The sequence below is a fragment of the Rhizomucor pusillus genome (assembly GCF_041956525.1).
Source record: "Rhizomucor pusillus strain CBS 183.67 unplaced genomic scaffold VTP01scaffold_9, whole genome shotgun sequence".
Taxonomy (NCBI): domain Eukaryota; kingdom Fungi; phylum Mucoromycota; class Mucoromycetes; order Mucorales; family Lichtheimiaceae; genus Rhizomucor; species Rhizomucor pusillus.
In genome coordinates this window covers 746162-759883 of record NW_027192151.1, presented here as the reverse complement: position 1 = coordinate 759883, position 13722 = coordinate 746162, and the positions used below count along the sequence as shown (strand labels likewise).

Here is a 13722-nt window from a genome sequence, read left to right as displayed (position 1 = left end):
TACGATGCGAGTATAACGCTCGAAATTCCTTCCAAATCGTGATATGAGGATCTACTCCAGAGCTTGGACATGGTAAGGACAATCCTTGGATGTAGATCTTGAATGACTAGTGGAACCGCATCTGGGACAGGGTTTGTACTTTCATTTGCATTGGCCCTTCCCTTCTGTATCCTGCCCTTTTTTCTTTCTTTGTTTTTCTTCTTCATTTTCTGTATCTGTTTGTTTCCTTTTCTTGCCAACTAGCACAACGTTAATTCGAGGTATGAATGATCGTGCCGTAAACGTGCTCACCTTTGCCACTTTCGGTAAAAAGCTTGCACTGTCTATTGGTCTTCATCTTGTGGCCTTTTTTCGCCACAGTGCTTGCAAATAAATGTGGGTGAAATATATCAGTAAAAGTTTGCCTTGTGCCCCTTTGGACTCTGCTCACACCTACCTTCTGCAGCTTCTGTCAACTCCTTCTTCTTGCTTTTTGAAAACTAAGAGCAGTAATGGAGGATAGATAGTATGCTTAGCGAGACTAGGAGAGCAGGAAACAGTTCAATGAAAGAATAAAACGTGGTATTTTGCAGTTCTTCCATCTTGCGTAAAGGAAAACAGAAAACAGGAAAGAAGAGGAAAACAAGTCATAGATGACGCGGGCCCGTAGCTGACAACTCTTTTTCTTTTCTTCTTGTGGGGCACAAGACAGAATTAAACGAGTATGAATGGTATTAATGCGCTTTAGGGATTTGTGAAGGATTGACATGAGTACGCCTACATACCTTTCCATGTTCCAATTTATGAATCTTCAGATCCAGGTTTGTAGCCAAGAAGGTTTACATTTGCGACACATAAACTTCAAAATAGTCTGCATATCGCTCTCTCTGAGTTCCCTTGTTTATGCTTGATGCCCTCAAGTTACGATCAGAACTCAGGATCGAAAGTCGTTCTACTAGAGTAGTATGTAGAGTTGTGCTGTTGATTAGCTAGGAGTCAAGACATCAAAACGAGCAGTGTATTGATGTACCGAGTTTTCAATCCTCTTAAGTTACTCCCTTGTTTTGACAGGTGGTGTCTTATTTATCATGTACACGGTTATTTATTCTGTCAGACATACGGAAGACAGTGATGATATATATGCGGGTACGTTTGAGGAAGAAGAAACGGATAAGAGGCACAGTAATATACAGCAAACCGCTTTCGGATGCTTATCTGCAAATCCGGACTGGTCGATCTCTATCCGCCAGCACGTTTTTGGGATAATCTTTTCAAGTTGCACACGTCTATATTTGTTAATCCGATGGTTGTAGTTTACAACAGAAATCTGAATTGATGAGCAAGATAGCTTAGAGGCGGACTGATATCGAGATAACATGACAGAGGATCGAAACAACGCTTGATGAGTCACTAGCCAGCACGATTGGAAAGCAAACAACTTGTCGGTCACGTTTTCTGTGCATCATTCAGGTGGGACAATCGTTATGATTCTTTTTCCTTTTTCGTTCGAGAGCTTATTCAAAGTGTGTTTGATTGCTGACCAGAATATAAACGGCTATCAAAGGCAGAACGACAAAAACTCAACTCAGAGTTAAGCGAGTAAATGTGGAACGTTGCTACGGTTACGACTTACCGTTAGTTCAACAGGTTTTCGAAAAACGTAGATTGCTACCTTTTTGCGCTTGCCAAATAGCTAAGATAATGCAAAATCCAAGATGTGTCCCTGGTAGAATTATCTAAATATCCTGCCAAGGGATCATTAGACGATGGTTCATATCATTGGCAGCATGAATGCCTTAATCGATGGTACGTATTCGACAAGGAAGGATGGATCTCGTAATCCCAATCTCAAATTGGTTTCCTTGGGGCAAAAGGCTTCCTTCCATAACCATTTATGCAGTTAGCGAGATTTCTCGGTTTCCATTTTGCTGTCGTATACATTGTAAGGCAGAGGAATGGAGTGATTATAAAAAGAGCGGCCCTCGTCCTATCGTTCATTTCGATGACATTGTCTGTCCAAAATACAACGAAGTAACATCCATAAATTTTTCTCTGAATCTCAGGCGCGAATTTGAATTCAAAAACCTGCAGCTTTGGGCATTACTCTCTTTTGTTCTTCATTTTCTTTTTAGGATTCGAGTCCACTTTTTGAAGGGATTTACGCCATAGGCCACCCAACCCGGAAAGGAATGAAAGAGGCCTCTAGCGAAGCCAGCAAACAAGTGACCGTTGACACGCCAGAGCTACGCACCCAGATCAGGGGAGGAATCAAAAAAGCCAGGCTGCGCAGGATCGAGCTCCCCACTCAGAGGTTACAGGCTTACTGCCCGAAAGTTCTTGCTGCTACGCTTCTGAGGACTCGTCTTGGGACTGACACCTGTTAGCTTCCATTGGGCACGCAAAGCAGAGGTACCCCATCTGGTCCTCCCAAGATCTGGCAGGGTAGAGCCCACGAGGGGCATATGGCGTCGAGGATAAGGAAAAGAAAAAGAGAGGTCGAGAGGAAAGGCCCTTTTTATAGTTCCTTGGGAGTCGGCATTTGAACCCTTTTCCATTGAGAGCATGAAATCTTATGCAAATAGATCGATGGTAATGAAAATGCAAATGCGCTGTTGTTAGCAACGTTTGATATATGCGTGCGCCAGGGCGAATTATCGGCACGCAGCAACTAGTGGCATGGATTTCCTGACGGTCAAAGCAAAAAAAGTCTCCGTCCTTATTGATGGAACACTATAGTTAATTAATTTATACAGGCTCCACACGCGTTGGATGGAAGAGTGTATAACGCGGTATGGGCTACAAAATTAATGTTTACTTTTGGAGTTTGGCGGGCAGAACAGACACCAATCCGAGGAATAAAAGGACTAGAAAGGTTTTGGATATTCAGCACAGCTGTTTCAGATTCTACATTGAATTTTACGATATAGACTGAGCATCCAAAACATTGTTTGAAGATGAAGTTTTAAACCCTTTTTTACGGATCAATACCTACTCCTAGAGTCGATTCTTTCATTGCACCAAGGCGCGGTTCCGGATAATGATGTGAATTTAGGGCAATGAATTGAGCCTGTATATTAAGGGCATCACTAATCTTATGGTGTGAAGTCCAACTCCATATTTGATTTCGCTTCCACATTTTTGGTATTCTATCTGAATTCAGTTTCCATTGATCTCGAAGATATACCTTTGTGTACCTTAATTAAATGTTCGATTCGTGGGGCTCAAGTCGATTAAATACAGATTCTACATGATTGAAATTGATTGTCAAAAGATTCCATACTGTGAAACAGTTCTGCAGGCTCAGTTACTCGAAAACATTTAGGAATATCTGCATATAGCCGTTGGGCAATTGTTTCTAATAGCAGAGCTTTTATTGCCAAGAGCATAAAATGGCAAGACTCCTTCTCCTTTTCTCTTCCTTCTCTGTATCTCACAGAAATCAATGAAGACAATCAAGAAGGTAAACTAGAATGAATACTGCTCGGTTTAATATACAAACGATTAACTGCTTGATGTAGGATAAAGCATGAATATGAACATCTCTACACTGCTCTCTTCGTCTTACCAAGCTGAACCTTGATCTGATCACGTGCTCTGGTGTATGAATATCTCTCCATTGCTTCCTTTGCATATCAAGTCGCGCCTTGCTTTTTACATCATTTCTATGAATGTCTGTATTGTTCCCTTTGGCTTATCGAGTCGAGGATTTCTTTCATCATCTGCTCTGATGCGATGTGCGGCCTTTTGCGCTCTCTCTCTCTCGGTTATCAAGTCGAGGTTTCCTTCCATCATGGTCTCTGATGTCGATAAATCTCCTCTGTTGTTCTCTTTTGCTTATGATTGTAATGATTTTGATGCCCCCGGTGCAAACTCGGCACCACTTCCTCCCAAATACGCTCGCTTCTGACGTACTTTTTTATATTTAACCAGCACTTGCCCGCCTCACCCGCCGACACAGTGTTTGCCAGCTCTTGTAGCTAGGAATGACGATGCTAAATTAAGTTAATCTAACATGATATTAAAGCGAAGCGAGTGTTGTTAAGCGCTTCTGAGGAAGAGACGCATCAAGTCATTAGTTCAAGATGTATTCAAATATACAAGGAAAATACGCATAAATTGTATTTCTGGAAATCACGTTCAACCTCAAGTTAACATATTTCTGATTTGAAGCTTGTTGTTGACATTGGTAAGGATCAAGAACCAGTTCACTAGGTTTATGCTCTGCAAAAAGTTTTCTGCTTTTCTCTTCAAAGGATGTGTAACTTATGATGATTATTGAGAGTGGTGGTTATGAGTTTATGCTCGTCTTTTGCCTTTCTTGTCTTCCAAAAGATCATCGTCATCATCTTCAGCCTTTCGCTTGCCTTTCTTGGCCTTATTTAAGAACGTATCGAGTCCAAAAACGTCCTCAGATGGTGCTGCTCGACTGCCAATGGTTTCTTTCTCGAACTCCACAGGTCCTGCCGAGCCTTCACCGCTGCCTTCAGCGCCAGAGAAACCTTTGTGGGTCAAACCAAACTTGTCTTGTTTCACCATTCTTTCGATATCTTCCGCATCTGTGCTGCCGAGCACATCAGACTCTTCACCTTTACCACGGAATCGATAGATAGATGATGAAGTTTGATTGAATAGGGGCTTGTCGTAAATACTGTAAGCTATAGAACACGAGTCGTGTTAATATTTCTTCATGATGATATTCAGCTTTTCAAACTTACATTCGTCATCCTTGAAGCCTGAGCCAATGCCCTCCGATTGGTTGAACAGACGAGCGTCGAACATACTGTCCTTGCTCAACGACGGTTTGGCTAGACCAAGCGCGATCTTTTCGGAAATATCACGGCCTTGCTCACTGCAAATGGCCACATTAGTATCCATGACAAGAAATTGCCAATAGAATGCAAAAGAAACATACCGTGCCAAATGTTTAGCCTTAGCTTCAGTGCCCATGCGGCTCATACGCATCTCACGCTCTCTCTGCTTTTGACGTTCACGACGTAGTCTATCACGCTCTCGGGCTTTGGCTTCTTCCTCTTCGCCTTCTTCGTCGCGTCCTCGAGTTGGCCGTCTACGAGGAGATCTATCGCTGTCACTCTCGCTTTCGCTGCCAGATCCTGAGCCTGATTGATCTGAAGAGTCATACTGAGGCATCAAGGACGCTGCTGTGGCACGGTTGGCTTTCACCGCAGTGCCAACAGGTTTCTCTTCCTCTGCTTCTGCCGCTGCTGACGACGACGACGTCTTGAAACCGGCTCTTTCCTCGCGCGCTTTCTGTGCAAGGTTGCGAAGCTTTTCTTCTTCAGCCTCCTTTTGCTTTTGTGCCAATTTCTGCTGCATCAAGTTTCTTTGGCGAACTTCTTCTCTAGCATGACGATCGGCTGCGTACAATGCTTCAGAAAACTTTGCAAAGTTGTCGTTGATGGTGATCTCTTGCAGGCCACGACCATCGGCCGCCAGGCGTTTATCCAATGGAATGGTGTAACCTTTTGTGTTTTTCCAGTTTGAAATACATGGGGGAATAACCCACTCTGCTTGTTCTTTGGCTGTAAGTTTTCGGGGTGGTGAATGCATGACGGGGGCAGGCGGCGAGGGTGGGCCACGAGGAATCTTTTTATGCTGGAAGCTGGGAGGAGCCATAGGATCGACAGGTGCATCAACCATACGGATGATACGTTGCTTTGCACCGCTGTTCAAGTTATCGTTGGCCTGGTTGGCCGCAGGAGTGTAACGGATATACGTTGGATCTTTGTTGGTACCTCCTGTTGCTTTTACAACGTTTTTAGGCTGTGCTGCTGCAATCTTTGTGTTGACTATACGTTCGAGTGCTGCCTTTGTCTTTTCTGCAACACTCATTACTTCTTCCTCACTCGGCCGATCCATGGCAATTTTTTCGACGTCGACATCCTTACGCTCCTTCAAAGGAACCATGTCTTTGAGCGACGTATGAATAATGCGATCGCTGCTGTGACCTTGTCGAGCGATAGCATCGTACTTGACATTGCCTTCGGAATCAACTTGCAAAGTCAGAGCACCACCGCTGCGTTCCTTTGTGCGTTCGTCTCCTCTGCGACCCATGCCCAACGGATACTGCGCGAAGTGAATCTCTGGGAATGCACCGCCATTGCCAAAGTCTTCAGGTACTCTTGGCTTGAAGCCTTGACGTTGACCGTAGGGTGGAATTCGATTGCTGCGTGCAGAAACAAGCTGTGTAATCTTTCGTTCGAATTGAGGAGTTGTAGAACGGGTAGTACCAGATTGCTGCGCAACCTGTCGAGGTTTCGGTAGGAGGCTACAGCGCAACGTTAATTAACTCCATTAGATCGTCAAGATCGAAACCATCTACCTACCTTGAGAGTGTAGCCATCGCTTAAATAAACAAGGAAAAGGATAAAAAGGCGAACTTCGCCAGCAGAATCATCAAATGACGGAACATTACAAACTCAGCGAGAACTGCCACTGGTAAGAATATCTCCACACAGCATATTTATTGCTTCTTTGCTATCAAAGCTTGCAACACTGAACCAGGTGCTAATTTTACAACATTGTTTCCTGCTGATACATTTTCATCTTTATCAAATATGATAGGATCACTGTCCTTCAGTACCCGACCAAGATAGATGAGTCGTATGGAGTGAGTTTGTGCTGATATACCGACATCTGATTGCATGAATATGCGGGTTTTTAGCGATCCAGCTGTCTCATCACTTTTGCTAATGTCGACTTTGATATCTCTTCCTGATGACAATCGTATGGTAATGGGAGTCAATGTCGATTCTTCCGCAGTAATGTGACTATCTTTCTTTTCCTGAACTGAAATATTGGATGTGGATCCTTTTGGCGCATCGAACTGCTCTTCATTGGACTGCCCAGAAGTCTCTGGAATAAGGTTTGTGGGATCAACAATGCAGTAAAGTGGTATCACGTAACGGTTGCCTAGCTCTGGGACGATAAATGAGATACTCCGCGTGCTCATTGGACTAATCACCTTGCTTACCATCGTAACATCCGTCAGCAGGATTGCCAGTAGGTAAAATGATGTTTGCAGCCTCCAGAATAGACTGGGCCATACTTGTATCAGACGCTTTCATGGCTGCTTCTAAAGCTTGCCAAATTTCCCGGCGACCCTGATCCACACAAGGTCGAGTCAGCAAAGAAGTCTCTTGACAGCAGCCCATCTCGTTTAGCGTACCTCGTAAGTAGGCGCAGTGTCCCAGAAAGTATTGCGCATATCTTCCAGCTGTTTTCGTGTTATTGGCTTAACATGGATGTACTTGAGACCGGCTCGCTTGAACGGTTTGCCTGGAAAGATTGTTAGTCCAGCAACTTTACATTATGTCTGATGAAATCCTGCCATTTGTGCCACTCGATCGTGGATCAGAGTCGTCAGCAGCGCGAGAAGCACAGCATCCCATTTAGTCAGATTGGAACTACTGCTTGGGCGGAAAACGAAGCAAGACACAAGGGGAGGGGTTATGGGAGAACAACAGCAGTAAGAAAAAAATGTTGCGAGCTCAAAGCAAGTTAGCCACCACGTGATCAAGCAAACAAGTTGTTTATTTCATCAATCTCAACTTTGGTATAACAGCACGGGCGACCCGGATTATAACGACTGCCTATTGTTTGTGTTCCTTGACAAAACCTTTGAAGATCGTCATCCAATGTCGCATTCTCTGCAGTGTAGCCGCAGCATACAGCCACCAGAGACTCGGTATCTAACCAGTCCAATCTGAATCCCCAGGAACCTTTCGGCGCAGGTTGTACCCTGATTGATGATGACTGGATATCCTTTTTTAGGAGAAAACCAGTTTTGCTTATCTTGAGGGGGGGGGATTGCTTACCTCGTTTTTCCCAAAATTCAAGTTTTTCACATCCACTGCTAGTCCAATGCCTAATCCTTTGATAAAGCTTTCCTTGAGAGCCCAAAACGAGTAAAATGTTTCAAAAGGATGCGGGCTTTTCATAATCATATCAACTTCATCGGTAGCCAGCTAATGCAAATATGTCAAGCATATGCAACAACGACTGAGACAGGAATCACTCACCTGAGGTCCAAAAGTTTTGACAAGGTTGAGTACAGACTCCTCAAAATCATCCAAGCAAACAATATCAATGCCAACATGCAGATCAGCCCGATCTGTTGCTGCCAACACAACCCAGTTGCCATGATGTGAGATATTAAAATCGTACCACCTTTTCATAAGAAAATTTTTGAGCAATTTCCTCTTGCACTTGAATTAGATGTTGTTTGTTTCGCGCACCTATCTGCATTCAATAACTTTGGTTTTCCATGTTTTGTTGCTGCGCCAAACTGACAGGAGCGCCAATCCTTGCTGCAGTAGCGGGCAAAATAGTAACGTCTGAGAAGTTGGCTTCCGAGCGCCAGCCGTTTGTCCTTTTCAAACTTGAATCGTAACACAGCTTTGCGATCAACTTCTGGTAACCGCGATATGGCTTTGGCAAACTAGAGGCCAGAATGACAAACTCAGTTGATGTTTTGGGAGCTCTCAAATGGCAACGGCTTCGTTACATTGGTGGACTCGCTGAATGCTTCATTAACATTCAGAGCTAACAGCGTCAACGGTTGCTGCATACTTCCTCAAAGGACAAGACGCGGACTTTATTGTTTACGTTCTGTACACAAATTGGACATCATGGCCATTGACCATGCACGCCACTTGCAGAGTCCCGATTTCGTTCCCTTGCATATCCAATGGATAATATCCGAGCTGTTTGCTTGGAAGCACAAGTACCGGTAGCTGTCCTTGTCGAATGTGGGAATCAAACAGCTCTACCCCTGGATCGTTCTCCTGAGCTCCTGCATCGCGTCTGCCGCCGTTGCTATGTTCTTGATAATGTTTCGATAGCAAGGCTTGATTCCGTAGGTCAAACCCTGTCCACACAGGCATGTCATTCTCAGATTTTAAACGAAACACCCAGATGAAATCGAGCGAAGCGACCTGTACTGCCTCCGAAGAGTAACGCTGATTCAGTGAAGGGGATGGCGGTGCAGTGAGTTGTTGCAGAATATCACGCTGCTGCTCTTGATCCAGCACGTCACTGGCAGGACCGGTTGAAAGAACTGTACGGATCATGGGGGAAGTACGCCCTGTCGTCTTTCTGAGTATGGATTTTGGTAACAACATGCGTTTTAGAAACGATGTGACAGACCATCGGCGCCTACCAGAAAACAGCTCTGTGGTTGCTCCAGCAGATACAGAGTCAGTTGATCGAAGATATCCATTCTGACTAGGTGGCGATGATGCGGCGGATGACGGTCGCACCGTAGAGCTATTTGATGTTGGAGTAGAAGCTGTATATCCTGCGCTGCTAGCTACTACAGCCGAGCTCGTTCCATGGAGATTTCCTGAGGAGGCGGTCCCTTCAGTGTTTTCCTCCATCCATGTCTGCGTCTTGTTCTTCATCGCATTCTCAGTTGCAAGGCGCTCTTGCTCCGTAGGACTATCAAACTCCTCTTCTTCATCGTTACCCTGCCCCGGATCGTCACCAACATCGTAGTAATCATATGAATGACTATAGTCTGATGATATTCGGCATGTTTGTGAGGCACGTTCATCATAAACATCATATCTTGGATCTTCTATGTTATATGAAGGTGGGCGATAGTGACTAGCAGGTCTACGTCGGTGACGCTGATGGCTGTAAGCTGGATAATACTAATGAGGCAGTGGAATCTGATTAGACACTAGCTGTAAGCAAGCGCGGATTACTTGTAACCTCGCTATCTTCGTTGTCCATGTAGTGCCCAGATTGATAATATGGATCGCTAAGCGCAGTTCCAGAGGGTGACATACGATGATCCAGATATTGCTGGGGAACATCAGTAGCCGAATGCCTTCTGCGCCGGCGCCGATGAACAGTGGAGCGTCGGCTGCTAGGACCGCGAAGTGCAGGCGGTACAATGTGATAAGAGCGTGGATGGAAAGTATACTCGTCCGGATAGTCCTGCATGTAGTAAGGGACCATTGTTGGAGGAGAAGAAGATACGAAAACAATGGACTTTGAACAGAAACGATGTTTTAATGTGAGGATGTTTATCGATATTGTGAAAAAGGAAACTGCTACAGGATGATGCACTTTTCACTGTAATCTTTTGTCAAGTTGTCAGCATCTCGAGGGTTCATAAATGATTTTTCTGCTTTGAATATATCCTTGGGATCAGCACCAAGAAGGACATCCTTTGCGAATCCGCCGGCTTGCTCGACTGTGTCAAACTTAAAGCACATAGAGGCTTGAAGAAATAATCGCAAACTCGGTGAGCTACGGTGACACATAAAATACAGATAATATTTATCAAGACCTACGCGTCCTAGCATCGTGTACCTTGGCTATCGGTATGCCTGCTGACGTCTTGAGTTTCAGAGCTTCATCGTATGTGTAATCTTTCTTGCAATGTTCAATCATGTCTGTTGTTTTCCTGTCTTCTGCCAAGCTACATCTTCATCCTTTTTATACGTTAAAGCTGCCCCTTCCCATCCACTTTTCTTTGTTGGGCTGTACCTGATTTCTTTTTTGAGAATATCAAAATAATGCAGCGTTGCCACAGAAATTGTCTGTCCGAAGTAAATCCCTCAATGTAATGTATAAAGGCTCCAAGTCAAGAGCATCTCTGCAAAAAATACAGGATTTAACATGGTATGTGACGCAGATATGAGATGAAATGCGGAATAGACTTCAGTCAGAGCACTGCAGCTACAATGGATTGAATCCCAAATAAAGCTTTCTGTTATTACAACGGCTACTTTGTCAAGAAGCCGTTTTTATCAATGCTTTATTTCCTGACAGCTTAGTACAAGATGTACAGGGCATTTAGTCCCAAGAGGATCCACCAGCGGGAGCGGCGTTAGTGGAGTCGGCCCAGCTAGTGCCAGCATCCTCAGCCCAGTCGCCAGCAGCAGCTTGAGCGTCCCAGTCAGCGGTGGCGGGAGCAATGCCGGCGGGTCCTTCGGCGGCAGCACCTTCCAAAGCCCAGTCAGCTTCAGCGACAGTAGCGCTCCATTCGCCGGCTTCTTCTTTGCCCTCAGCGGCGGCAGCTTCCTTCTCAGCTTCCTCAGGGTCGCGGTAGAAGAACATGTCGACCATGACTTCCCAAGGAGTCTGGTAATCCAAGGTGCCACGGAGACGGAGGATGGCGCGAGCCAAGAGCCAGTACACCAAACCAATGGCATGCTTTCCCTTGTTGTTGGTAGGGATGGCAACATCAACGTACTTCAAGGGCGAGTCGGTGTCAGCGAAAGAAATAACGGGGATGTTGACATAGGAAGCTTCCGAAATGGCTTGATGGTCCGTGCGGGGGTCAGTGCAGATGATCAAGCGAGGCTCACGGAAGGACCGGGTGATGTAGTTGGTAAAAGTACCAGGAGTGAAACGACCCACAATGGCTTCAGCACCAATGTACTTTGCAAACTTGAGAGCAGCGCGGTGACCGTAAGGACGGGCTGAGATCACACAAATATCCTGAGGATTCTCAATAGCAGCGATGATACGGGCAGCAAAGATAAGCTTCTCCCAAGTCTTGCCGAGGTTGATGATGTTGATACCTAATGGTTCTGGCATCAGTATCCAAGCTACCAAGCAACGCGTTTTTAACACCAGATAGATCATACCATCAGCACGAAGCTTGTGGACGTAGGGCTTCATGCGCTTGGTGCAGTTCTTGGCACCAAGGTGGCATTGAGCAGCAAGAAGCATTTGCAAGTCTTGCTCGGTAATGTTCAAAACTAACAGACTGAAGTCAGCGAGATTTGGCTCAGGCCAAGCGCCATTTGACAACCATACCAGCTGGAACGCGAGACATTTTTCTTAGATCTTTCCAATGGAGCGGCTATCAGTTGATTCTGGCGAAGTTAGGGTGCAGAATACACGGTTTGAATGGCCAATGTCCGTCGAAAGGAGAAAGGAGGAAGAGCTTTTTGTTGACTTGACTCGCTTTTACTGCAGCCACCTTGTGCGGCGACCGAATTTTTTTGCACTCGGCTACTATGCACATGATGACTTTATAAAGGGTCGTTTTGCAGAACGATGGAGGCCATAGCACCTCGCCTATAATTCCAGATGTACACTTTCAGTCTCATCTCGTTTCTATAATGCAAATGCTTCTAAAGTTTAATGCGTTAGCGTTATAACGTACCATCTGTCTGATAGATCAACACGATAATATAAGAGCTATGCAAATAGATAAAAGGTTTGTGTATATGAATAATATGAGTCTTAACAGATATGATATCCTTGTTAACATTGCAGCCTTTTATTATCCTTCTTCTTGCTGAGGAGGCTAGGTAGTGATGTTCCATGGAGACCTTTTAGCTTCAGCCCCGAAAGTCTGGGTAATTTTCAAGTGCGGGGAGAATGACCAGGGATACACAGCAGCAGGATGGCAAGTTTGAGCGAGCTGAGACAGCGTTTGCTGCATCGTTACTACGTGATCCACTCTGTTTATGGCATCACGTACATCATTGTCTTGCTCCGCCGTGCTCTTGTCTCACAAATACCTTGGACTGTGAGTTGGTATACAGGAAACGCGTTTCTTTATATTTGCAAAGCTTGCTCATGTTCACCGAGACAGGATTCGGAGCGGAATGCATATATTGCCTTGGTTGCACTGTCAGCATGGAAGTGTGTGATGGCATCGACGGCTGAAGAGCTTACAAGTGTTTTGATATTGTACACAAAGTTCTTTTCGCTGTGTATGCTCTATTGGAAAACCAGCTTTTGGCGGCCATTGCTTTACATTGTGGGATGGATATGTGAGGATCCCGGAAAGGACAATGAAATTGATTTTGCATTACTGATAACTATGCAACACGTAGCAATTTCTACACTTTTTCCACAGCCGTGGTACCAAGGCCCCACGAAGATCGAGGAGTTGACCGAAGACAGATTTCGGAAACAAGTGCAACGCAAGAACGCTCCGAAGATCACGAACGTCGAAGATGAGCCGCCCAAATATTGGATAGTCATGATGTATGCTAACTGGTCTGTCGCATGTCTCAACTTTGAAGCCGTGCTGGCCAAATTATCGCTCGAGTACAGCGCAGACCATGTGAAATTTGGCAAGTGTTTATATATCGACATCGGCTGATGAAGAACGATATCATTGTTAACGATGGAACAATCTCATAGGTAAAATTGACGTTGATATCTATGGAGATATTGCGCAAGAATTCGGGATAAGTCGTGATCCAGCATCTTTTGATCTTCCTACATTGATTCTTTTCCGAGATGGCGCATCTATTCGACGGCTGCCTGAACTTACTCCGACAAATGACACCGGCAGCAACGCTTCGGCTTCTACTACTGCTAAAGATACCATCACCCGCATAGGCTGGAATAAAAGAGCGGTAAGTCTTCCTATCTGAATTCGTCCGTATTATGAAAATCTCATACAAATGTATATTGCCTCCAGGCTACGGTCGTAAAGACGTTCCATCTCGATTCCATTCTTGCAGATAAAAAATAGACTCCTCCAAATAGCGACAAAGATGCACAATAAACACCACAAGGTTAGCAAAAACACGATTCAGAAAGAGAGATAAATAAAGTGAAAAGAAAAACTGTGTACACAGGCAAATATAGTCAAGAGAGAAAGGGAAATGCTATGTGCGAAGAGAGGAAAAGAGAAAGGAGGGAATGGAAGTGTAGAAGAAAACTAGAAAAAAAACGTTTGAGTCACAGCAAAGCGAACTCTAGGTACAAAGCAGAGAAAGAGATTATTAAAGAGTAGTGGCT

General features: G+C 44.8%; 7 protein-coding genes across 7 annotated transcripts; 1 reads left to right on the top strand and 6 right to left on the bottom strand.

The window, feature by feature from the left end:
- Window positions 1–4275: 4275 nt before the first annotated feature.
- VTP01DRAFT_10802 (uncharacterized protein) lies at window positions 4276–6340 on the bottom strand (the record flags this gene model as incomplete). Its single annotated transcript, XM_069379205.1, has 4 exons — window positions 4276–4634; window positions 4695–4828; window positions 4892–6265; window positions 6324–6340. 4 exons carry the CDS (start codon window positions 6338–6340, stop codon window positions 4276–4278), a joined length of 1884 nt encoding a protein of 627 aa, XP_069239202.1.
- A 120-nt stretch (window positions 6341–6460) lies between these two features.
- Window positions 6461–7388, bottom strand: VTP01DRAFT_10801 (uncharacterized protein; the record flags this gene model as incomplete). The annotated part of the gene is made up of 4 exons (XM_069379204.1): window positions 6461–6915; window positions 6971–7100; window positions 7166–7275; window positions 7328–7388. 4 exons carry the CDS (start codon window positions 7386–7388, stop codon window positions 6461–6463), a joined length of 756 nt encoding a protein of 251 aa, XP_069239201.1.
- Window positions 7389–7512: 124 nt separating this feature from the next.
- Window positions 7513–8566, bottom strand: VTP01DRAFT_10800 (uncharacterized protein; the record flags this gene model as incomplete). Its single annotated transcript, XM_069379203.1, has 5 exons — window positions 7513–7752; window positions 7815–7964; window positions 8019–8166; window positions 8235–8437; window positions 8504–8566. 5 exons carry the CDS (start codon window positions 8564–8566, stop codon window positions 7513–7515), a joined length of 804 nt encoding a protein of 267 aa, XP_069239200.1.
- A 34-nt stretch (window positions 8567–8600) lies between these two features.
- On the bottom strand, window positions 8601–9960 carry VTP01DRAFT_10799 (uncharacterized protein; the record flags this gene model as incomplete). Its single annotated transcript, XM_069379200.1, has 2 exons — window positions 8601–9650; window positions 9712–9960. 2 exons carry the CDS (start codon window positions 9958–9960, stop codon window positions 8601–8603), a joined length of 1299 nt encoding a protein of 432 aa, XP_069239199.1.
- Window positions 9961–10055: 95 nt separating this feature from the next.
- VTP01DRAFT_10798 (uncharacterized protein) lies at window positions 10056–10398 on the bottom strand (the record flags this gene model as incomplete). The annotated part of the gene is made up of 2 exons (XM_069379199.1): window positions 10056–10225; window positions 10299–10398. The coding sequence occupies 2 exons, from the start codon at window positions 10396–10398 to the stop codon at window positions 10056–10058; spliced, it is 270 nt and encodes an 89-aa protein (XP_069239198.1).
- Window positions 10399–10803: 405 nt separating this feature from the next.
- On the bottom strand, window positions 10804–11791 carry VTP01DRAFT_10797 (40S ribosomal protein uS2; the record flags this gene model as incomplete). The annotated part of the gene is made up of 3 exons (XM_069379198.1): window positions 10804–11534; window positions 11601–11714; window positions 11773–11791. 3 exons carry the CDS (start codon window positions 11789–11791, stop codon window positions 10804–10806), a joined length of 864 nt encoding a protein of 287 aa, XP_069239197.1.
- Window positions 11792–12367: 576 nt separating this feature from the next.
- Window positions 12368–13453, top strand: VTP01DRAFT_10796 (uncharacterized protein; the record flags this gene model as incomplete). The annotated part of the gene is made up of 5 exons (XM_069379197.1): window positions 12368–12493; window positions 12560–12740; window positions 12804–13046; window positions 13117–13334; window positions 13400–13453. 5 exons carry the CDS (start codon window positions 12368–12370, stop codon window positions 13451–13453), a joined length of 822 nt encoding a protein of 273 aa, XP_069239196.1.
- Window positions 13454–13722: the final 269 nt, after the last annotated feature.